Raw genomic sequence first — 24548 nt, 5'->3', positions numbered from 1 at the left:
GGGATTTGTGTGATTTGCCACGTGATAGTTCAGCAGAACTTTCTATGCTGTCTGTGGCACTGTTTATAAACCACAGCTTGCTTTCTGGGATGATGTACTTTCCTTTAGAAAGCAAGTAGTTCCTCAAAAAGTAAACATTACCCAGAAGAAATAACAGCTTCGTATCATATCCTTCATTGGCTAGCCATATAATTTGGAATTGTCATTCTGTAAGAGTTGAAACAATTGCTTCTTGCAATCCAGTGTTTTAAAAGGAATATTCAGGATTCACTGTTTTCATTGTGTACCAGTAAATCTAGTACTTCCGCACAGAATTTCATCGCGGTTTGAAACGGTACTGAGGAAAAGGCATCTCTTTGTGGCACTTGGGGAACCTTGGGCTTTTTGTTCTGTAAATAGTTCAGAGAGGGTGTTCTCATTTTCAGCGGCGGATGATAACTTCCATGGTGATTGTAACTAAGCCAGCTACCGCAGACAGAAGCAGAAGCGGAGCACTTGTATCATCCCTTGTTGTAACTCAGTGCTCACACAGGGAGCACTGCCAACAGATTTCAGGGGAGGGTAACCTTGGGCAGTGAGTACTCTGTAAAACTGTTGGGGTGAGCTGACCTGAAAGCAGACATGACCAGAAGCAAACAGCTATGGTCAGAAGGTCATGGCCTTTCCTGTGGCACAGGTCTGCAGTGCTGAGCAGGACCCGAGTCCTGTAAAACCGAGCCTTTGGTAGGTGCCCAGTATTCTGAAGGGGTGTTCAAGCAGGTATTCAAGTAGTCAGATCCAGGCCCATGCCACAGATCTTCGCATATTTCTGTTAGTATACAAGGGACTGAAAGCAGGTTAAATGCTAAATGGACCCCCTGTCACAAAGTTCTTGATCAGAACTAAGCAGACGAAGCTCCACGACCTACACATTTTCCTTAGCTAAAGCAATGTAGCTTTAATTTACCTGTAGCCTGAATGCAGCGCAAGCACAAGGATGCACACTGTGCTTAGGAGAACTGGGCCTGGATGCGAGTGCCAAACCCATTTGTTGCAACAGGCTGTTACAGAAATATTGACAGCCTTCTACAACAGCTTCAGGTCCCTCCAGGTACAAAGCCATGCCCATGCTCGATCCCCGAGTGTCCTCATGGTCTCAGCCTGGCGATGGCCGCAGCTCGGAGCCTCTCCCCACAGCAAGCATGCAAGGCAGTGATGCGAGCTGCAGGGGGAAAGGCTCAAAAGTGAGCACAACTGATAAGGTCTATGTACCCAAGGGAGATATCTGATTCCCTGATATTTAACAGCTCCATGAGTAGGATACTCAACTAACATCTCGGGGAGACAGTTCAAACTCTTCTTCCTCTGATTTGGGCCAGTGATTTGACCTCGAATCACTGTCCCCAGGAGGCTTGCCCTAGCTGCTGTGCTATAGGGCAGTTTTCCCAGTGTCTCTTACCAAAGCTCTTCCAGTTTGGAAAAAACTTTGTGCATTCAATAACTGCAGCTGCATGTTTCGTACAGACATGTTTTAAAGGCTGAAAAAAAGTTTCAAGATGTAATATTTTGAAAAATAATGCAAGTTCGTGAGGAAAATCTGCACCACTATCTAATGCATTCTCAGGTGATTTGGTTCCCATTAACACCCCAAAAATATCTGTTTGGCTTCCAGTCCAGTACTGAGACAATACTCAGCTGCGAGTTTTGGATGAAAAGGAGTTTCCCTCCAGCCTAGAGGTAAGTTTGAATCACTTTTGAGAGATTAGATCTGTCCCCACTCCTTGGTGCCTGCTGTTGTCTAGTTTAACACTTCTGGCTTCTGCACATCTTATTTCTTATGTGCATCGGTCCTCTGAAGGGGCAGCTGGGTCTCACCTCAGCATGTCTCGAGGTGGCAGGCTGCAGGAAGGCGAGGCCAGCCTTCTTCTCGTGAATCTAACCCTTCCTGTGTCACTTGTTTACAGGTGGCTGCCACTGCTTCTGATCGCACAAAGGGAACGTCTGCGTGAAATGTAATCAGTGTTGCAATAAATACTGAACAACTGTTCACTTTTATTAAATGCCTTCTGTGTATTTCTTCATGTTACCAAACATAGGACACCCCAGGAAAAAAAAAAAAAAGGGAACAAAAAATTATCAACTAGTATATTCTTAATATCTGAAGGCTATGAGGGGCTACAGTTAGTTATATGTTAGAATAATCACATTACATCATTACATTTCTCCCTAATTGTCACACAGACTGTGCTGTGCAACCTTTTGCTTGGATCCTTTTTTTTAATTTTTTTTTTTTCAGTTTCTAGCTATTGTAAATTGCATGTTGTAAGAAGTCCCACCTCCCCAAACTCAACATGCTGGGGAAGAATAGAGTATCCGTAACTTCTCTGCATAAGTCCTCTTGGTCTTGCAGATGGGATTTTAATTTATTTATTTATTTATTTTACTACAGATACATCTGCTTTTGGGGACTGAGATTTCACTGGAATGTACTTAAAAAAAAAACACTAATGTGACACTGTACAGTGAGGAATAGGACCCCTTATCTTTTGCTTGTTTTGTGGCTTGCGTTGTGGATATTAGGCAGATCCGTCGCTCTTTCTGTCGCCATCTCCATTATTTAGAAAGCTATGTTTACGCTGCAAACTAGACAAATAGATGTGAGAATTAAGTAAAACTTAGGGAATAAACGTTAGAATACCTGGTGATATATGTTTAGTAAATAGCTCTTATGCCATCACACTGTGTGTCTGGCCACCCTATTTGCCCGTAATAACGTTGGAGATCATTGGCTCATTCCAGCCAAGAGGAGGTGAAAGTCTCAAAGACAATGTTAAAGGTCTTTTCCAACCTAAATGACTCTGTGATTCTGTGAAGTTTCCACGAGTTTAGTGCAGATTGTGGACGTTTCCTGCAAGTACGTTAGGAGATGCCGTTACCACGCACATGGGGGAGAAACCCCAGAGGGGGGTCAGTCGGGTGAAGGGGCACTGCAGGAAAACAGGCTCGGGAGGCCTCTGGGAGGCAAGCTACGACCAGGGGGCTGGGGCTCCTGCTGCCTCTGCCCGACCACAGCGGGGAGGCCGGACCCGACGCCCGCAGCTCGGCCCTCTCAGCCCGCTCAGGGCTTTGCGGGGCGGCCGCGTTGGGGCCTCCCCTCAGCGCGGGGCGGGCGCCAACCGCCACCCCCAACGCCTGGCGGTGGCGGGGCGGGGGGGGGAGGGGAAGGAGGGGGAGGGCGCGCGCGCGCGTTGCCAGGAGACGGCGGCGCGCGGCGGGAGGGGGAGGCGCCGCTGCCCGTTACGTGGTGACGTGCGGTGTATATGAGCGCGAGCGGCGGGAGCGCGGGCCCTTTCCCCGCCAGCCGCCTCCGCGCGCCGCCGCCTCGCTGCTGCCGCCGCCGCTCCTGCCGCCGCCGCTGCCGCTCCCCGCCCGCACGGCACGGCCCGGCCCGGCCCGCGCAGGTACCGGGCGGGGGGGGCACCGTGAGGAGGGTGAGGAGAGGAGGAGGAGGAAGGCAGGAAGCGGGGGGGGGGGGGGGCGCGCATGGCGGCGGGGGCCGCCGCCCGGCCTGGCGCTGCGGGCCTGCCTCCGCGCCGCCGTGTCCGCCGCCGCCGGGGGGCCGGGGCTGCGCCAGAGCCGGGAGCCGCCTCAGGCAGCGCCCCGCCGGCCCCGGCACGGGGCGCTCGGAGCCGCCCCGCTCCCTCCCCGGGGCTCCGCGGCCCCGTCAGGCGGCGCGGGGGGAGCGCGGCGGGCTAACGCCGCTCGGCCCCGGCGTGGTGCGGTGCTGCCCCCACGCCTTGGTCGCTTGTTAGTAGCTTGTTAGTAGCTTGTTAGTAGCTTGTTAGTAGCTTGTTAGTAGCTTGTTAGTAGCTTGTTAGTAGCTTGTTAGTAGCTTGTTAGTAGCTTGTTAGTAGCTTGTTAGTAGCTTGTTAGTAGCTTGTTAGTAGCTTGTTAGTAGCTTGTTAGTAGCTTGTTAGTAGCTTGTTAGTAGCTTGTTAGTAGCTTGTTAGTAGCTTGTTAGTAGCTTGTTAGTAGCTTGTTAGTAGCTTGTTAGTAGCTTGTTAGTAGCTTGTTAGTAGCTTGTTAGTAGCTTGTTAGTAGCTTGTTAGTAGCTTGTTAGTAGCTTGTTAGTAGCTTGTTAGTAGCTTGTTAGTAGCTTGTTAGTAGCTTGTTAGTAGCTTGTTAGTAGCTTGTTAGTAGCTTGTTAGTAGCTTGTTAGTAGCTTGTTAGTAGCTTGTTAGTAGCTTGTTAGTAGCTTGTTAGTAGCTTGTTAGTAGCTTGTTAGTAGCTTGTTAGTAGCTTGTTAGTAGCTTGTTAGTAGCTTGTTAGTAGCTTGTTAGTAGCTTGTTAGTAGCTTGTTAGTAGCTTGTTAGTAGCTTGTTAGTAGCTTGTTAGTAGCTTGTTAGTAGCTTGTTAGTAGCTTGTTAGTAGCTTGTTAGTAGCTTGTTAGTAGCTTGTTAGTAGCTTGTTAGTAGCTTGTTAGTAGCTTGTTAGTAGCTTGTTAGTAGCTTGTTAGTAGCTTGTTAGTAGCTTGTTAGTAGCTTGTTAGTAGCTTGTTAGTAGCTTGTTAGTAGCTTGTTAGTAGCTTGTTAGTAGCTTGTTAGTAGCTTGTTAGTAGCTTGTTAGTAGCTTGTTAGTAGCTTGTTAGTAGCTTGTTAGTAGCTTGTTAGTAGCTTGTTAGTAGCTTGTTAGTAGCTTGTTAGTAGCTTGTTAGTAGCTTGTTAGTAGCTTGTTAGTAGCTTGTTAGTAGCTTGTTAGTAGCTTGTTAGTAGCTTGTTAGTAGCTTGTTAGTAGCTTGTTAGTAGCTTGTTAGTAGCTTGTTAGTAGCTTGTTAGTAGCTTGTTAGTAGCTTGTTAGTAGCTTGTTAGTAGCTTGTTAGTAGCTTGTTAGTAGCTTGTTAGTAGCTTGTTAGTAGCTTGTTAGTAGCTTGTTAGTAGCTTGTTAGTAGCTTGTTAGTAGCTTGTTAGTAGCTTGTTAGTAGCTTGTTAGTAGCTTGTTAGTAGCTTGTTAGTAGCTTGTTAGTAGCTTGTTAGTAGCTTGTTAGTAGCTTGTTAGTAGCTTGTTAGTAGCTTGTTAGTAGCTTGTTAGTAGCTTGTTAGTAGCTTGTTAGTAGCTTGTTAGTAGCTTGTTAGTAGCTTGTTAGTAGCTTGTTAGTAGCTTGTTAGTAGCTTGTTAGTAGCTTGTTAGTAGCTTGTTAGTAGCTTGTTAGTAGCTTGTTAGTAGCTTGTTAGTAGCTTGTTAGTAGCTTGTTAGTAGCTTGTTAGTAGCTTGTTAGTAGCTTGTTAGTAGCTTGTTAGTAGCTTGTTAGTAGCTTGTTAGTAGCTTGTTAGTAGCTTGTTAGTAGCTTGTTAGTAGCTTGTTAGTAGCTTGTTAGTAGCTTGTTAGTAGCTTGTTAGTAGCTTGTTAGTAGCTTGTTAGTAGCTTGTTAGTAGCTTGTTAGTAGCTTGTTAGTAGCTTGTTAGTAGCTTGTTAGTAGCTTGTTAGTAGCTTGTTAGTAGCTTGTTAGTAGCTTGTTAGTAGCTTGTTAGTAGCTTGTTAGTAGCTTGTTAGTAGCTTGTTAGTAGCTTGTTAGTAGCTTGTTAGTAGCTTGTTAGTAGCTTGTTAGTAGCTTGTTAGTAGCTTGTTAGTAGCTTGTTAGTAGCTTGTTAGTAGCTTGTTAGTAGCTTGTTAGTAGCTTGTTAGTAGCTTGTTAGTAGCTTGTTAGTAGCTTGTTAGTAGCTTGTTAGTAGCTTGTTAGTAGCTTGTTAGTAGCTTGTTAGTAGCTTGTTAGTAGCTTGTTAGTAGCTTGTTAGTAGCTTGTTAGTAGCTTGTTAGTAGCTTGTTAGTAGCTTGTTAGTAGCTTGTTAGTAGCTTGTTAGTAGCTTGTTAGTAGCTTGTTAGTAGCTTGTTAGTAGCTTGTTAGTAGCTTGTTAGTAGCTTGTTAGTAGCTTGTTAGTAGCTTGTTAGTAGCTTGTTAGTAGCTTGTTAGTAGCTTGTTAGTAGCTTGTTAGTAGCTTGTTAGTAGCTTGTTAGTAGCTTCCTAAAGGATGAGAAGAATACTGTGATTGATTCTGAACGAGCTGGTCAGCTGTTAGCCTCTTGTAAGCCCTCTAACTCTCCTGGCTTTTAGGGCAAAATAAAATTTGAGGTTTATATACACTGAAATACGGGTGACGTAGGTGCCTCTGTACCAGACAAGGTTTAGGCTACGGGGGCTTTAGGAGCATCCAGTACAAGTGCTTAGAGCAGGCCACTGACACCGGAATTTCTGTTTGCGTGGCCTGCGTACTGCTGTGCAAGAGGTCCATGCTAGCCATGTCCCCTCCTGCGTTTTGTGACAGGCCTTGTATTTTACGTGTTCTGGTTTCTGGTGATTTATTTATTTGTGCATTTGCAGAAGGAGGGTCTTGTTCACAGGCGGTAGATCTGGTGCCTTTTAGAGCCCCTGTTCCTCTCCTAACATTTATAGGACAGTGAAGTGCTGCGTCTGTGCAGGCAGCCCAGCATTAAAGGAAGCGCCCAAAGCGATGGATTTGGTGTAGTGGTGCGTGTCTAACCTGTGCCTCGCTCAAAAAGTGCTCCTGGGAGCAGGCAGGGGAGCTGTTATGGTGATCACCTTACCAAGCACCCTGAAACGGGTGCTCTGCTTTTTCTCAGCTTCTTGCACACGTGCCGTACTAGTTATGCACAAGTGAAACTGAAAGCAAGGCGTTGTAGGTATGTATGTTATGAAGCCTTTAAAGACTTCTTACAATACCGAGACCGGAATCTTCCAGGCTGACACCATTTTCCTTAATGGAATGACAGAACTGCAGATCTTCAACTAAACTTTGGCTTACCCTACTGTCAGCTGTGTTGGTGTAAATCTGTTCAACCGCTTAGCTACCAAACGTTGAAGCAGTTGTAACAGGGAGAACTTAATTCAACGTGGCAGAGATTGTATCCCTTCAGGGGAGTGAAATGGCTCGAGGATTTGAATTTCAGTAGTAAAAAATCTCAGGGGAAGCGAGACAAGCATCTATTTGAATTCTTGATGAAAACACTTGGTGAAAGCCCATTTGTTCCAGTAGGCCAACAGGTATACTAACCGTGTGTATCGCATCTGTTTGTTTCTGCTAGTACGGCTGTAACCCCACTCATCTTGACTCTTCTGACACAGCCGCAACCATTGTGCATCTCAGGCTAGCTGTCAGAGGTCTGGTTCCTTCTTTGGGAAGTTTGGACAGACTGCAGAAAATGGAGCCGTAGTGTTTTGTAAATACAAGTTTGTTTACCTGCATTTCTATATACACTCCATGGAACTTCAACCTTGTCTTTTCTTTCCTTCCATGAATTGTTATAGCTTTTGTATTTGTCTGGTACCAGCAGGCACTTGTAGAGAAGATACTACTCTGCAGACAGAAACAAGGCTCCTTGGTGCCAGTTGTGTTTTACTACAACTGTGGGGTCTCCTGAGAGCTGCTGGCTGGGTGGCTGCCTTCCACCCGACTTCCCATTAGGAAACTGGTTAGTAAATAACAGGGCAGGACAGTCCTGCACAGGCGGTGTTTAGTCTGAGGATTGGTTGTGTGACGATTAGCCTAATGTTTATGGGTCAGTTTTCATTGGTAAATTACTTTGAGTGCAAAAGTGATTATAACAAAGTTAATTTAATCTGCCTGATCCTCGCTCTGCTCAGAGGTTAGTGCAGTTCCTCATCACCTAACTTTGTTAAAATGGAGAGTAGTTCTTGTGTCTTGTGGACTTGTCTAGAAAGCCAGATGTGCCTGGAAGGTGTCAACAAAAGTTGTTTGGGGGATTCGTTTGACCTTCTGAAAAATCGAGCTATTGTGAAAACAATGCATAACCTTTTTTTAAGAACTTCCTACACTCAACAAAACCAATGCAAAGGGAAAATTTAATTATCAGTGTGGCTTCATGTATTTAGTGAAAGATTGCAGATGTTGCAGGCTAAAATTTTAGCTCCACTCAACTGAAAAAAATACCCTCAAACCTTTGCTAACTTGCATTTGAAACGTTATATGTAGTTTTATTTCTGTTAATTTTTATTCACGTTTACATATGAATAGTTTGAGCAACTTAAAGCAATTTCTTCTCCCTAAAGCTTAAACTTTTAAACTAATTTTCATATTGGCTATTTGTAATCTGTACCTTAACTGCTGTCAGAGGCTAGGATGGTGACCTTGCCTAGAGGAAAAGATGGAGAGCTGTTTAGATCTTAGTATTGGGGAAATACAGATGCGTTTAGGGGGCTTAATGTACCTATACACAGAAAGAACTTAAAATGGTGATGTTCCAGATTAACTTGCAGTGACAAATAGGCAGTTGCACATCAGCTGTTTCACCTGGTCTTTGACTCTCAGATGAAATATGGCCAGCTTTCCGTAGTAGATTTTCATGATCAAAATGTAAGCCAAACTTTCTAGATATGAAAACTTCAATTTGTAGCTGTAGCTACCAAGCATTCAGCTGCTGACTTAACATCTTTCACTTAAACAGTTAGATGCTAGCATTAGTCTCATTTTTACGTGCTGGAAATTTGTACTGAGCAGGTACTGGAAGTCTGGCGTGGAGCTAAGACCCAGGCAGGAATCACAAAGACTTGCTGTTGTTTCTGACTACCTGTGGTAAGATCAGTGCAGCCCACTGCTTTGTTCTTGATGTTGGTAAATACCAAAAGTTCCAAAGTAGAGGCAGTTCTCCCACGTTTCTTGTGGGACGACTCGTCCTTGAGGGAAGGCTTCCTTTGCCAGCTCTAGTTTGAAAAGCTGGTTTAAGCAGTGAGAGGTTAGGTTGCGGGGTGGGGGTGGAGGGAAAAACAAACCACCCCCCTGCCTGTGATACTGTTTACATCCCAAACAGCGTTCAGTCTGTGCTTTTGAACTTCTGATGCCTTCACTCACTTGTGCCACTTCTCATCGTTCGCTTCTGAAGTTCTGCTCATCTCAGGTTGTGTTCAGGTGCTGGTGGAGCTGGGCCCTGAGCTCATCCGCTTCATCTCTGCCACAGAGTTCTGCAGGGAATACCGGCTGTTTACTGGGGATACGCTGCTGAAAGCCTGTCCTCACCATGCCTTGCGTTGGGTGTTCAGTCACCCTGCATCTGCTTCAGATCTTGTCTGCTCGTGCAGGTTGAATAAAAGTCTTCAGTGGGCTCAATGCAATGACACATCTTTACAGAGCAATTTCTCAGCATTTTGGATTCTAAAGTCATTTGAATTGCTTCTTGTAATGTGTGTTACTTTAGATATTAGTACTACTTACTTTGCCTAGGTCGTATCATCTTTTTTTAGGCAGACCAAAGTGGTGAGATCTGCACGGCTTGCCCTTCTAACTCTGGTATCACCTTCTTTGCTGTTAGGAGTTTATCAGGTACTTCTGCTGGTGCCAAAAGCACAACCGAGTGAAAGTCAGAAGAAAAAGGTAATTTTGTAAGTAAGCCTCAAATTCCTTGGCTTTCTACAGGTGCACTGTCTGTTTACAGACACTTGTTAAATTCTGCATCTGTAGCTGTTTGGCAAGTGCCTCGCTGCAGCCATAACCACCCGCATACTTCTGTTGGGTCCCACTGCCAGCTGCAACATCTCACCCCCAGGAGCCACTAAACTGTATCCAAGGTAGATCATTGTCTTCAGTGAATGCTGCCTTGTTGAAAGCCAGACACCTGAGAGTTTGCAGTGCAGCAAGAGCTTAATTTCCATAGAAAAATGTAGAACTGAAGCTAACAAGGTGCTAAATATACTTCTTGAATTTCAATGGCTTCTCAGGGAGCGGATGAGTTTCCTATGCTGCATTCATCAGATGTTCCAGCAAAAAACAACCATCAGAAACTGTAAATAAACAAATTCACTGTTTTTTAACTTTTCAGATAAGGCTGTAAAAATGTTTTCTAAATGACGTTGGATAAAAACCTTAATGCTGTAGTGGGTGAGCGTTGCAGATAGTGTAACTGCCAAGGTGGTTGGATTTGATTCTGTGGCAGTCTCAGCAGTCTGAGAAACTACCTCTTCAGCTGATGTTTTGGTGTGCACAGCTTGATATTGCTCAGTGTTAAAATGCAGCCTGATACCTGAAGCGCTTTGTTAAAACACTGTTTTTGTGTTACTCCTTCAGCGTGGTCAACAAACCAATTTGTTGTATGTTATGTGCATCATAAACTGTACAGAGGAATACTCTTTGGAAGTTGTAAACATCTTTCTGTACATGAAGATTCTGATTTCGGCCCTGCAGGATGGGTGTTCCTTTCCCCTTATCAGCGATGGAAAGGAGAAACTGCAACAAGCCCTGCTGGTCAGTTTGTTTAAAAACCCAACATCCTCGGTAAGGTTTTTCAGATATGAATTTAAACTTCTGGATTACTTTCCTAATGATGAAAGATTGTCCCAAATAGAAATTGGTATGTCTTCTGCTACAGAATCTTGGCATCCAGAACAAAGGCCATGCTGTGTGCTAATTACCCTATTTTTAGAACACGATCAGATCAGTAGCAGAGCCAAACATGCAGATATAATTCAGCCCTGAATTTAAATTGCAATTCTGTAGTCCATTTCCTTCTCCTTATGGTGACTCCTTTCTGCGAAGGTAAACAGGTGGTACCTAAAATTAAAAATAAAAACAAACAGTACAAAAATAGAGGATTCACTACTTGTCAACTGACTCTTCCTTTCCTGCTTTAAAGATTAGTCAAGGTGAAAGCTCTAAAAAGTGTTTCCACACAAATGAAAGCAAGCCCTGCAATTACCAGTAACGAGTTAAATTAGTTGTGTTATCACTGCTTTATTTTGAAGTTTTTTTCCCCATCATGTGAAGTTTCCATGCAACCTTAGAGTACCTCCAAGGTGGAAAACTTGTGCTTGCATGCTGTAACAGGTATTGTGCAGAGGCTTGCAGCACAAGTGAAATAGCTGCATGGCACAGGGCTGCAGTGGTGCTCCTACCAGAGCAGTTAGCAGGAGCAACGATGACAACTTGAAGGGGAGAGAGCAGACATTCAGCTAACTGTGTTGTATCGCTTGGTTCAGCAGTAACACGGTCTGGAGTTTTATTCCCTAGTAGTTCCCCGGTACTGAGTTCCCAATCTTGCTGTGTTATCAGAAGGCAAGATGTAGGGTTTGTTTGCAGGTAACTCTGAACTTGCCTAACCCCATTCCAGGGCTATTCTGAGAGGTATCCTCCCCTGTGGTGTCCTCCTTCTCTTGACCCTGCTGTTACTCATGCAGCCGCACATCTAACCCTGCACAGAAGAAATACCTGGCACTTCTTTTAACCTTGCACTTATTCAAACATTGCAGATGAAAGGGGTACACATAGCTGAGGAAGAACCAGCTTTTCCAGCAGTATTTGCCAGTTACATTGGCTTTAGCTGGCTGGGAAGCTGTATGGTCAGCAGAGGAACTTGTTTCTTCCATCTGCTAAGACATGCATCTCCCTTGCGGTGGCTTGAATGCTTCCATCTTAGCCAACTTAGCAGTGACATGTTGTTTAAAGTTCTCAGTGTGTTTTGAGAAACACAGCTACTCAGCTACTACCTTGACAGCCTTTATCCTTACACTGCTGCTTTCTTGTGTGTTAGCTCCTGCTCTTGTTTTTCTAAGCTTGCATTTGGGCAGACGGTCTTAATTATCTACTCCAGATTTGAGGCATTTTATTTGTGTTAGTTTTTGCTCTCCTACATTAACAATCAGACATCTTTTGTTAACGTGAAGACTTCGAGGCACTGACAAAAGGAAATAGTCCCTGGGGAGCTCAGTGGCTAATAATGTCTTTCATCAAATAGAAGCGATGCCTTGGTGTTCTAGCGTAGGACTGCCCATCTCATTTACTTGAGACTGATTTGTTGTTTGACCTTCAGCTTTCCTAGGATGACATCTTTCCATATTATGAATATAATCTGTTTGTAACATTTATATCCCATGTTAATGGGATGCACAACAGCCTCTTCATGATCACTTTCCATGCTAATAGCATGTTTCATGAATGTGATTGCAGAAGGAAAAAGAAAATACTCGGTTTTCTGCTAGATTCCCTTATGAAACAGCACTTGTTTTAAACCCGATACATTATTCAATTGCTCCTTTCTGAGGAGAAGCTAAATGCTCTCCCAGCTGCTGCTAAACCATGTGATCCCTTCCTGTGTAACAGTTTTCCCATGTGGTAGTTGGTACCGTTTAACACTTGTGAAATGATTGATGTGTTTTCTTACATCTTGGTACCAAAAATCCTGCTCTGTAACCGTGCCATGTAGTGCATGCCTTTAAACTGCTCAGCCAGCTCCGACATCGCTGGAAATGAAACGGCACCGAGCATCGCAGCTCTTTGAAGTTACAGACCTATCTTGGTGGTTTAAGCAAACTACCTACAACAATTACTACAAACATCTGCAGTCCAGGAGCCTGGTGGTGGATCTCTGTGCTACTTCCTTCATTTTTTTGGGCGGGGGGTGGTTGGTGCTGCTTTATGTAAAGCAAAGTGTTGCAAATTGTCCCCCTGGAACGCCGGGCAGGAGCACGGCTCTGAGGGAGCTGCCAGTGAATGTATTCCTCTCGCGTTTCCCAGTCTGCAGCGAATCCAACTTGGCTGGTATGATGTAATTTGTCTGGCACCTTGGTTTCTGCATGCATTGCAAATAGCAGTTGACAGGACTTAATCCTGATTTTTTTAAATGCATCTAGCTGTTCTTCAGCTGGGCTTCTTCTTGTTGCTGACATCTGACTTAGGCCGCTCAGTTTATTTTCTGTTGCAGTTTCCTAATTGCACATAGGGCTAGTTTTAGCCATTTTCTGTTAATGTCTTACTTTCAGTTGCCCAAGGCTTGCCAGTGACGGAAGGAGGCTGAGATTGCTGTTCTGTGGGAGAGCTGACTGACTTGCCGTACGCTGAGTTACTGGCTATTGAGGGAATTAGCTTGGGTAGAAGGTAGATTGCTTTTAAAGACCCGAGGCGTGGCTTCAGTATTCTCAAAAAGCTTGTTTGTGTCCCTCGAATGACTTGAAAAATTTCTCCTACTTTCTATAGCAAGCTAATTGTGTGAATAATTCCTCCAGAGGGAAAGTGTTTCCTGGAAGGGGCAGGGTGGGCACCCGCGGAGGTGCCGAGCAGCTGAGATCGCGGGCGGGCTGCCAGGCCAAGGCTGTCAGGTTGGAGGCGCTGGGGCTGGGGAAGGCCTTGCCTTGGCAGCTGGCTGCAAAGTCACCTCGCTGTGACCTGTCCTCCTGGGGCCGGGTGGGTGGCGGGGTACGGCGAGAGCAGCACGCTCCCCCGGGGTGCTTGGGCTGACCTTCCGCAAGGGAAGGCTGCTCGCCAGGGCACGTGGCTGGGGCTGCTGGGCACAGCGACAGGCTTCGGCGTGGGCACGGCGGGCTGGGAAGGGGCAAGGACTGAACGGTTACAGCTTGTGTCTGAACCCTGGGCTCCACCTCGGCGTAACTGCTTTGTGAAGGAATAGCTCGTAATTTTCAGGGGTTACTGACGGACAGCTTGTGGACAAGCGCATGGCAGTGTCGTTTTTAGTTTCTGCGTGTATAGGGCTGCTCTTCTTAAATGACACTTCACTTCTAACTTTCTTTTTTAAGCATGATGACAAAGAACACATTTTTGATACTGTTTTGGTAAGATTGAAATTTTTGAGGGAGATCTGATAATTTTTTTTGTAATTCTGCAGCACACTCTCAAACCTGTGACTAAGCTCGTGATTTTTTTCTTTTTAAGTCTCCTAACCTTTCAGTTATGAGAAAGAACGTGTTCCTTGTATGGCAGCAGGCTTGTGATCAAGCTTAAGCTATCTGAAAAGTTTAAAACACTTTACCCTTTAGAAAGCTCATACTGTAGCTTGTGTTTGTGTTCTTTTGCTTCCTTTTTGTAGCATTAACTTCCTATGTGCTGTCTTTAAAGCTGTGCAGAGATAAGATAAGCATTTATTTTCCTTCGTGTATTTTTACGGTAAGCAGCAAAACATCTCATTGTAAGTGAAGCCTTGGGGCACCTCTGCATTTGACCATAATTCAGTGCTCCTGGCCGTAGCTGCTCAAACAAAAGGGAAATAAATTTTTTCTGAGTGAGGAGGTTGTTTGCCTGCTGGGTTGGAGCAGTGGAGGCCACACTGCTACCACTTGTAATCCTTCCCTTGCATCTCCCAGGGAAGATGCTTAAAGCAGTGATACCCATGGATGCCTCTTTCCTCTCGTGTCAAGGTACAGCTGCTGTTCACAATCCTAAATGAGAGGAGTGGGGAAGGAGAGCTGTGGCGTTCTTCTGGAAAGCTAAGTGGAAGGAGTACTATATGTAAAGATTCGGTTTTGGGGAGATAGTATATTTTAGTGTTGCTGTTGTATCTGAAGCTCACAAGACTGGGACCTTGTAGTAAGCATTGTGCAAGACCGTCTCCTCTTAGGGAAGGTGTTTCCTCGATACTTGTCTGCCTCTGCAGTTTTTTCACCGGTAGAATTGTGTTTGTAGAGAAGCTTATGGTTATTTAAGTAAATGACAAGCTAAATGTGATGCAACTGTATATCCACGCTGGTGGGTTGCACAGATTAGTCTGCCTGCCTGCCAACGTAGTGCTGCTGGCATAGTGCCTCGCAGCCTCGTCACACAAAAGCTGCTTTCTAGAGCTGGCAGATGACAGTGCCATGACAAACAGTAGTGTCTCCTCAGTTTGGGGAAGAAACCTCCCAACTGCAAATGTTCTGATACGGAGTAGTGTAAAAAAGCAGAGGGGAGATTAAATGCTGAGATATGACAAAAGCTGATGCGAGGAGAACAGAAGAACAGCGTGAAGCAGATAGGAACATGCTGAAGGGAGGTTCTGAACTTGCCAGCTAGTTGATATGGTCTACTTGAATTCCTTGAGAAAATGATGAAGAAAGTTGTTCAAAGGCTTGGAGTGAGCTGGGCCCTTGTTGGAGAAGGTACAGTCCTCACCTAGGTTGCTTAAAGGCTAGGGGTCAGAGAGCAGGCATAGCTGCCCCTTGCAGAGATGGGAGTTCCCCAGGCAAGGCTCTGTGCTGCAGTGAATGCTTTCAGCATGGTCACACGTGGCCTTGGGAAGAGGGGTGAATAGTGAAAGGACGAAGGTGGTTGATGAGGGGCAGTTTTTCAGAACTGTAAAGACAAGGACCCGCTGAGAAATTCAAGAATGTGGAAACTGCTGGTGAAACTTCATCTGCTGCTCTCTTGATCAGCGTAGAAAAACTTGGCTTAATATCTGCAGGCTGACTGTTGTAACTAAAACCCAGGATTTCAGTACTTTGGTGCTTGAATAATATCAGCTCGCCTGCATTGTTTCAGGGGAAGACAAATCTATTTCATAAATGAGTCCTTATTATGGGCTTGTTAAATATCTGTACTTCTAAAGCCAGCATGTTTGTTCTGAATGTAGCTGAAAGCTACAGGAGTTTCTGGGGGAATTCTTGCTGTGTCATTGCTTTTAAATAGCTATCTGCTAATGGCCACTGTTGGGGATGAGATGGATACTTGTTAAAAAGTGTTCTAGCCTGACTTGGTCATAGCTAATCTCATGGCATCATTTAGAAAAAAGCTCAGTTGAATTTAGAAGTCAGTCTGTTTCAGCTAACCTGTACCTGGAGTGCTTCAACTGCTGTCTCACCCAGCCTGCTGGCCTGGAGAGACACCTGGGTTGTGGTCTCTGGTGCACCTTTGAAAGAGCTGTCTCCAGATAGAAAGTGAAGTGCCATTTTATGGGGAGAATGGAGATGGGGAAATGTTGGTCTCTACATGGAGCAATAATAGTTAATGTGATTGTGTCTGTCCCACTTGTATGAAAATGGGCAGAAGGCAAGGTGAGCTGTGCACCTGGAGTGTTTGCCAAGAGGGACTGCTAGCCTCCTTACAAAGGTCCTGCATGAAGGTGTGTATTTTGCATGGATAAAACCTTCTGCAGACCAGAAACAGTGCTAATTGTGGTATTGCTCAAGAAATATGGAGACTTGTAAATGAGTTGTAACTGTTGTATGTTCTTAGTTTCTGTAGGTCTTCAATCTCTGCTGTCATTCTTCTGAGAATGGTTTGTGAAGGAGACTGGAACTGGTCTAGAGGCAGCTTGCATCCATGTGTGAACCTGAAGTCACACAACAGGCAAACACCAGCTGAAACTTAAAGAACTTGGAATGAGTCAGAAATGTTCCTGGAACTCGTCAGTTCCTTAATGAATTGTTGGATGATCTTTGGTTTGTGGTAGTGCTGCTGTTTGTTAGCAAATACTGCATTTTTCTGAAATAGATGGACAAATAGCTGGGTCTCCAGTTTTTCCACATATGAGGGAACTGAATCTGGTTACATGCAACCAGAACATATTACCAGAAACATTTTTGTAGTCTAGATTTCTAAGTATTGTTTTGCTGGTGGAAAGTGTTGCTCATCTTGTAATACATTTGAGAACATACGTGCTTCGTGGCATGCGAGATGTGCAATAGTCTCAACGCGTAGTGTTTGTAGTCTTGAGCATGCTTATGGTGATACTGAGGTACTTAAAATTCAGATTTTTCAGGACATGGAAATTAGCTCTGTTAAATAGCTTGGTACAGTGTCGTCAAATTAATTATATGTGGCAATTCTCTGGGTATTTTGAGGAACTACTTGGATTGGTTTTATAATGTTAGGACTAAACATGAATCCACAAAAAGGCATGTGTAGTATTAAAGAATCTGATTCAGCAGTAAGAATTGTCTGCAGTTACGTGCTGAAAGTGAGTAGACTTTAGCAAAAGGGTTCTTAGCACCCTTGTTACTTCACTTTCTCTCAGGTTACTTTTCATAATGTTGTTACTTTTAATTAGGTAGGATTAGCTACCAATTTTTGATATTAACACAATCCTATGATACAAAATGCAACGTGTATTTTTTGCTGGTATTTAAATGTATGTTAGTAGATTTATTGGCTCTAAACCAGAATGACATTTTCCAGTATTTCTGTATGCTTTGGAGTGAAAGGTCAAAACATTTGCATGGGGGATATGCCACTTTAGACTACAATACATATTTATCCTATTCCTAAAAGCTGGCATAGTTTGTTCCCTTTTCAGTGTTATGGCAGTTGCCTGTAGACCTTGTAAATGAAATCTAATGCTGTTTTTTTTTGCATTTTGTATTTTCCTCTAGGGTTTGAAATCTGAGCATGGCAGACATCGACAAGTAAGTAAAATCTGTAGGTTACTGAGGCTGTAACTGCCCTGTTATGTACTTCAGATGGCTGTTCCCTCCAGATACATGAGGGACAGGGTCTGTCTACTACAATGGGATCTTGACATTGTGGCAAGATGAGTTTTACAGCATTTGCACATGGGAGGAGAGCCTGAGTTGCTCATGCCAAATTGGTTTGGGATCTTAACTGTGTAAAACAGGGGTGAGGTACCACTTAACTTAACCACGTTAGCTGGAATTCTGGAGGGAAAAATGCTAGTACTACTCATTACCATTATTTCACTGAATGTAGCTTTCTCTGTACTTTGAATGCTCGTAATTTTTGTGGGATTTGAAGTATTGTTTGGGTGAATCTAATCTCAGTTCTCAAGGCCTATACATCATAACAAAGAGGATGCATAGGGCAGACGGAGGCTTGTACTTGTTAATATCAATAGGAGCTGAAGGAATCCTTCTGTAAAGGAATTTTATCTTCAAAACTCTGAAAAGGTGCTAGTTCTATAAACTGAGTCTGAAAGTAACACAGTCTATGAAGACAAATTTGACTTTGGCTATTAAAACTTTCAAATTTTCATAGATTAAAAACTAGTGCATCAGTTTGCTTGTACCAATGTGATCTCTGACTCTTTGAGCTCATTTATAATTTAAAAAAAGTTAACTTATTAATGCTATTATTAAATATTCCTAATAGCAAAGAACAGTCTGAACTTGATCAACAAGATATGGAAGATGTTGAAGAAGTAGAAGAGGAGGAAACTGGTGAAGATGCCAACAGCAAAGGTAAAGTTGAAAGCAAGTCTTTTAAAGTAGCTGCATACGTGCTTTCTTGTTAATGTTAAAAGGATTTTTCTTTTTAAAACGAAGTGGTAAAGCTTAAACAGGGCAGTGTATAAGCCATTAAATTCTGAAGCAAGGACTTTTTTCCCTAGTTGTGACTTTTATTAATTGTACACTGTCACTCATTTTAGTCATGGTCAGTACCTGGCCACCTGTAGGGTTTTATAATTGAAAAAGAGAAGGTTATTGTGGATATGTTAACAAATTATTTCAAAGCTAATAGCTGATAGTCTTTTTTTAAAAAAGTTACATATATTCATTTTGATCCTTTCTCTCAACAACAACAAAAGGAGGCCTGAACATGGTTTCATCTCTGTGCTGAGCAGTCCTACTCACATGTTATAGTTAAAAATTGGGGGTACGGATAGTATCTGAGAGCAATTAGCCAAAAGAGAAATAGCTTGTGTGAGAGACAATAATATGTAATATAGAGAGATAATAATCTGTAATATAATAGCTTGGATTGCTGATAATGCCACATTCCATGATTTTCTGAACAAAGTAGTAACGCTAATGAAAAATTAGAAAAGTTTCCTCAAGGTGCTAGAGCCTAGAGGCTTTGTTATATCTATTGAAAGTGTTTCCAAAACTGGATTGCAAAATTTTGGATAATGTAGGTCAGCTGAAGATGCTTACAATAATTAAATGTTAAATAATCAGGTGTCCCAAAAGAACCTAGAGATGAGTAACAGTATTATTAGTATTTAATTCCAGCAACTATACATGAGGATCTGAGAACGGAAATTACACTATATGCATCTTGGAGGGAAATTGAATACTGTAAGCAAAGAACATTTCAGTACTAGGGAACTTTTCTGTCTTCTGAAATGAAGACTGCCAAGCAGTTCTTTTGCTGGCTTTCTAGTATCTTTTTCCATGCACATTTTTTCCACATTTCGGTCATTTTTTTTACCTGGATACTCTCATTTTTAAATATATTGAAAACCGTTGAGTTAATGCTTAGGTAAAGCACTCTTGCTTTTTGGGAGAAAACTAATTGAAAAACAAAAGGTTCATGTATCCAAGGACTTGCAAAACAGAATGTCATTGGCTTTCAGTTTGAGGGAATGTTGGCACTGGCATGCCATATGTATGGTGTGTGTACAGGTTTGGTATTTGAAAGAATACCTCGAAACACTCAGCACAGTTAGATACCTTTTTAGGTTAAAGAAAGAGTAATGGATGGTAAGACCAGAGCAAACCAAGATAGCCTAACAAGATGGTTGGCATTGACTAATGTGATACTGTGCTTCTAAGAAGCAACTACATCTTCTACTGCTGAAATATATCTTTATGGAGATACTACAGTCTATATGGAGAACAGGCCTCTCTTTTCGGTGTCACTTGAGATACAGTTTTTCAATATGTAATTTCATTGGTAGGACATAAAAGTAGAAGAGGATCTTCATGTGGTTACTCCAGTGAAGGGCATAGAAATGGTGAACTGAATATTACTTAAAAAAAAAAACAACAACTTGATATATCAGGAAGGAAGGATTGAAAAGCTCCATGTTAATCTGAAGGTGCCAGTTAAAAGAATGCTATATGAAGATATTTTCTATGCCTTATGATATACTACTTGTTTGCATACCTGTAAATGTTGAAGATGGGGGAAGAAGGCAAAGCAGCTTGATTAAAAATTGTAAACCTGCATGGATGAGCAAGGAGCTCATCGATAAGATCAAAAGGAAGAGGAAGGCCTATGAAATGTGGGAAGAGGGCCTGTCCTCTTGGGAGGAGTATAGAAGTATTGTCAGGGCCTGCAGGGATGTGATGAGGAAGGCTAAAGCCCACCTAGAGATGAGGCTTGCAAAAGAGGTAAAATGATAAGAAGGGTTTTTTAAGTATGTAAACAGTAAAAGGAAAACTAGGGATAATGTGGGTCCCTTGCTGAATGAGGGGGGTGTCCTGGTAATGGGAGATGCTGAGAAGGCGGAGATACTGAATGCTTTCTTTGCTTCAAGGACTCCCCCCAGGACTCCTCGACCCTGGCGGGAGGACAAAGGGTCTGGGAAATGGAGGGCACCCCCTGTTTGACGAGAGAGTGGTTCGGGAGCATCTGAGTGGACTCAACGCACACAAATCCATGGATCCTGATGGGATGCATCCTCATGTGCTAAGGAAGTTGGCAGAGGTGATCGCTGAACCGTTGTCTATCATCTTTGAAAGGTCCTGGAGAACAGGAGAGGTGCCTGAAGACTGGAGGATAGCCAATGTCACTCTGGTCTTCAAGAAGGGCAAGAACATGGATCTGGGAAACTACAGGCCAGTCAGTCTCACCTCTGTCCCTGGAAAGGTGTTGGAACAGTTTGTTCTGGATGCTGTCTCCAAGCAATTGGAAGAGAAGAATGTTATGAGGAGTAGTCAGCATGGATTCACCAAGGGGAAGTTGTGCTTGACCAACCTCGTTGCCTTCTGTGATGGCATCACCAGCTGGGTAGATGGGGGGAGAGCAGTGGATGTCATCTACCTTGACTTTAGCAAGGCTTTCGATACTGTCTTCCACGACATCCTGATAGCAAAGCTGAGAAAGTGTAGGATAGAGGAGTGGACAGTAAGGTGGGTTGAGAACTGGCTGACTGGCCAAGCTCAGAGGGCGGTGATAGGCGGCGCAGAGTCTGGCTGGAGACCTGTGACTAGCGGCGTTCCCCAGGGGTCGGTGCTGGGTCCAGTCTTATTCAACATCTTCATCGATGACCTTTATGAGGGAAGAGTGTCTGCCCTCAGCAAGTATGCCGATGACACAAAGCTGGGAGGAGTGGCTGACACGCCAGAAGGCTGTGCTGCCATTCAGCGAGACCTGGACCGGCTGGAGAGATGGGCAGGAAGAAACCAAATGAGTTTTAATAAGAGCAAGTGTAGAGTCCTGCACCTGGGAAGGAGCAACCTGATGTATCAGTACAGGCTGGGGGGATGACCTGCTGGAGAGGAGCTCTGAGGAGAGGGACCTGGGAGTCCTGGTGGATGACAGGTTGACCATGAGCCAGCACTGTGCCCTAGTGGCCAAGAAGGCCAGTGGGATCCTGGCATGCATTAAAAGGAGTGTGGCCAGCAGGTCAAGGGAGGTGATCCTCCCCATCTACTCTGCCCTGGTCAGGCCTCACCTGGAGTACTGTGTCCAGTTCTGGGCTCCCCAGTACAAAAAAGACAGGGATCTCCTGGAAAGAGTCCAGCGGAGGGCCACAAAGATGATACGGGTCCTGAAGCATCTTCCCTATGAAGAAAGGCTGAGAGACCTGGGTCTGTTCAGCCTGGAGAAAAGACGACTGAGAGGGGATCTCATCAATGTGTATAAATACCTAAGGTGTGGGAAACAGAGGGATTTGGCCAAATCCCTCTTTTCAGTGGTTTGTGGGGACAGGACAAGGGGTAATGGCCGCAAGATGGAGCACAGGAAGTTCCACACCAACATGAGAAAGAACTTCTTCACGGTGAGGGTGACGGAGCACTGGAACAGGCTGCCCAGGGAGGTTGCGGAGTCTCCTTCTCTGGAGATATTCAAGGCCTGTCTGGACGCCTACTTGGAACCTGCAGCAGCTGCTCTAAGGAACCTGCTTTGGCAGGGGGTTTGGACCCAATGATCTTTCGAGGTCCCTTCCAATCCCTTCAATTCTGTGTGATTCTGTGATGATAAATTCTTATTAAAATGAACTTATTTCTGCAGGTTGTTTAGGCACAGACTTTGAGCTGAAGTAAAAGGGTTGGTGTTGATATGTGTAATAAGAACACTTAAGATAGCAATTTGTATGTTTTCTAAAATGTACTTTTACCATATAATTTGAAACATTTCCCATTTGGGCAAAATGATTTCTAAAGAGGTTATTAATAGAAATCAAGTACTTAGCACTGATATTCTGTAATCAATAACATGTCAGACTGAGTTGATTGGATTGATACACTATTCCTTTAAAAAAAATGTTCTAATGAATAATTTATTTTGCAAGAAAAAATATGTAAGCATAGATTTGTAAAACAGTTCCAAATCCAAGTCTGAAGAAGTCTTGTTTCTTGTTTCATCTAAAATGGAATGGAAATCCCAACTCTAGTTTTGACTTCTTAAATTAACAGCACGAATTCTACTACCTTGCATTTACCTAATGAGTTTGAGGTAGAAGCAATCAAGTAGAAGCAAAACTGATGCTTTTAGGAGCGTCATATAAAGCCTGACCTTTTAGCAGAAGCTCAGTTTGCTGAACAGTGGCAATTTTAATCCAGGTTTTTGATCAGGATGGGATGGGTTTGATCCATGCTTCTCAAATGGAGATGTTTGGAATACTTTTCTGCTTGTATTTCTTCTCACAAGTGTATATAACAAACTTACTGCTTTTTTATAGTAATACAAGATGAATCCAGAAGATATACTTTGCATTTACAGTTTTTTCTTTTTTAATTTAGCTCGGCAGTTGACTGTGCAGATGATGCAAAATCCTCAGATTCTTGCAGCTCTTCAGGAAAGGCTTGATGGTCTGGTAGGAACATCTACAGGATATATAGAAAGGTAAAAATATTTGTTCTAATTCAGTATGACAGTGGTATGAATGGTGCTCTTGCTTTCTGAACACTGTAGGATTAATAATCATAAACTGTTGTTCTGCCTAGATAGCAGGAAACTAATATAGTCAGTCTGTAGCGCATTTCAGATTTGAAGGCTTTTAATTTGAGCCTTTTTGAAGAAAAGAAAGTATCAGCCACTAAATATTTTTAACAGTCCCTTGCAGTTGTGAAATGGCACACTTACAGGTATTTTCCTGCTCTTTGGAATGTCTTGTAGGTTTGCCTTAATCTGAAACATGGACAAATATATGGTCATCTTATGGTTATAGTGTAACCAGAAAGCTAATAAAATTAGGCATGTAGTATCAATCAATACTTGATGTGGACTCCTTATATCCAACCTTGAAACAATCTCTTGCTAAAATTTTCTTTACTCATGCCTTAACAGGTAGATCTTTTCAGTTTTTTTATAATGAGTGTGAACTTTTCACCATATTCATGTGAGTTGTAAAGCACAACTATCTTACTGTGATAGGGTCCTGCAGAGCTATTGATGTTAACTGGGATGGCTACTGAATAACAGGCTTTGCTGCTGCTACTCCTACTCCACCACATTCCTCTGTTGGAAATAGTAACATAGAACAGAAGCACACTTAACTAACAGCAATGCCCTAATAAATGCAGGCCCCAGAAGAGCATGGAGTCAAAGGGGACACACAGGTCCTTTCTGGATGCTGTACACTACAGGCTTTCTATATCCAATTTTTCTTCTGTTTTTTCAACAGACGCTAGTTAACTTCTACTACTCTTTCAGGTCCTTGATCTTATGACTTGTGCTCACTTCTTAGGTTGATGTATTTTACATGGCGTTCTTCTAGTCAACTTTCTGTAAGATACTGTACCACTTCATCTGTTCCAAGTACAGTAGGGCATTCTCTTAAAGCATTGCAGCTTTGCCGTTGTACCAAATGCTTAGTTATTTACAGTATAAAAATAGCCGTAATACGTGTGCAACTTTACTCTGCACTTTCTCAACATATGCATGCTGATTTAACCATGCTTTACAGGTGCATCTTAAATGTCTTCCTAAATATTTTTAAAGTTTGTTTATATATGGGGTCTAGACACTGAGGAGGCACAGAAGTCAGCAGGAATCTGGGATCCTAAAAGCCTGTTACGTGGGCTGTAAAGGAACTAAATGCATAAGCTGGTGGGAAAACTAAACATGTTCCAGGAAAACATCTATCTGCTCAGGCTTAGAATCTGCTAATTTTTAGCAGTTGTCCAATAACTACTTCACCTGTGCCTGGCTACAATAATTTTAATGAAACTTCTCTAGAGTAAGTTTTCCCTCACCTGCTATTTAGACATTGCATTTTTGTGCAATTGTAACATTTGCTATTTGTGTTCATAGAATCATCGAATGGCTTGGGTTGGAAGGGACCTCAGATCATCTAGTTCCAACTGTCTGCCATAGGCAGGGACACCACATGCTAGATCAGGTTGTTTGGGGCCTCAAAGCAACAAGTTTTACTTGCCATTATTGTACTTGTGTAGTCTGGTTCAGATTTCTTGGTCTGCTTCTCCATTTTCTGTTTTTGTATTAGCTGTCTCTTTCATGAATCTAGTTTTTCTAGAATTTGTGGACATTATAAATGTAGTGGATGTACAAATTGTAAAACTTGGTCTAGTTGGCATGGGCTGTATCAAAATACAGCTTTCTGGTGCATGCAAAAGATTCTAGACTCTCTAATAAAGGAATTCAAATATTTGTTCAGATGTACTGGAATTGGTATGTTGCATGTTATAGCACTACCTTTTAGAAATGTTGCTATTTTAATATGAAATTTTGAAGACCAGTAGTCTAAATATATGCATGTGGCATTAGGTGGGTGATTATTGCATGACTTATCTATAGTTAATTTTATTCATTAACACTTTTTTCCTGAACTGAGCTTGCTACTAAGTTGCTTTTACATCATTCTGATGTTTTTGAAGTGAAAGATGCAACAAATGGCGAAGCTGACTGCATTCTAGAAAAATGTGATAGTAACAAGAATGTTATCAACCCTTTTTGAACATGTATGACTAAGTTTTTTTTCTG

At 43.1% G+C, this 24548-nt stretch overlaps 1 protein-coding gene across 3 annotated transcripts in view; it reads left to right on the top strand.

The window, feature by feature from the left end:
- Positions 1 to 3313: 3313 nt before the first annotated feature.
- NAP1L1 (nucleosome assembly protein 1 like 1) overlaps positions 3314 to 24548 on the top strand; it is a 32958-nt gene continuing 11723 nt past the window's right edge. For all 3 annotated transcript variants that reach the window (XM_066993189.1, XM_066993191.1, XM_066993186.1), the window contains exons 1-4: positions 3314 to 3440; positions 17072 to 17104; positions 17805 to 17893; positions 22346 to 22448. In XM_066993189.1, the coding sequence (XP_066849290.1) occupies positions 17088 to 17104; positions 17805 to 17893; positions 22346 to 22448 (209 nt within the window). In that variant the 5' untranslated portion in view covers positions 3314 to 3440; positions 17072 to 17087. The remainder of the gene's footprint in view (positions 3441 to 17071; positions 17105 to 17804; positions 17894 to 22345; positions 22449 to 24548) is intronic.

This window comes from Anser cygnoides, chromosome 1 (assembly GCF_040182565.1).
Source record: "Anser cygnoides isolate HZ-2024a breed goose chromosome 1, Taihu_goose_T2T_genome, whole genome shotgun sequence".
In the NCBI taxonomy this organism is placed as follows: Eukaryota; Metazoa; Chordata; class Aves; order Anseriformes; family Anatidae; genus Anser; species Anser cygnoides.
This window is presented reverse-complemented; position numbering and strand designations above follow the sequence as displayed.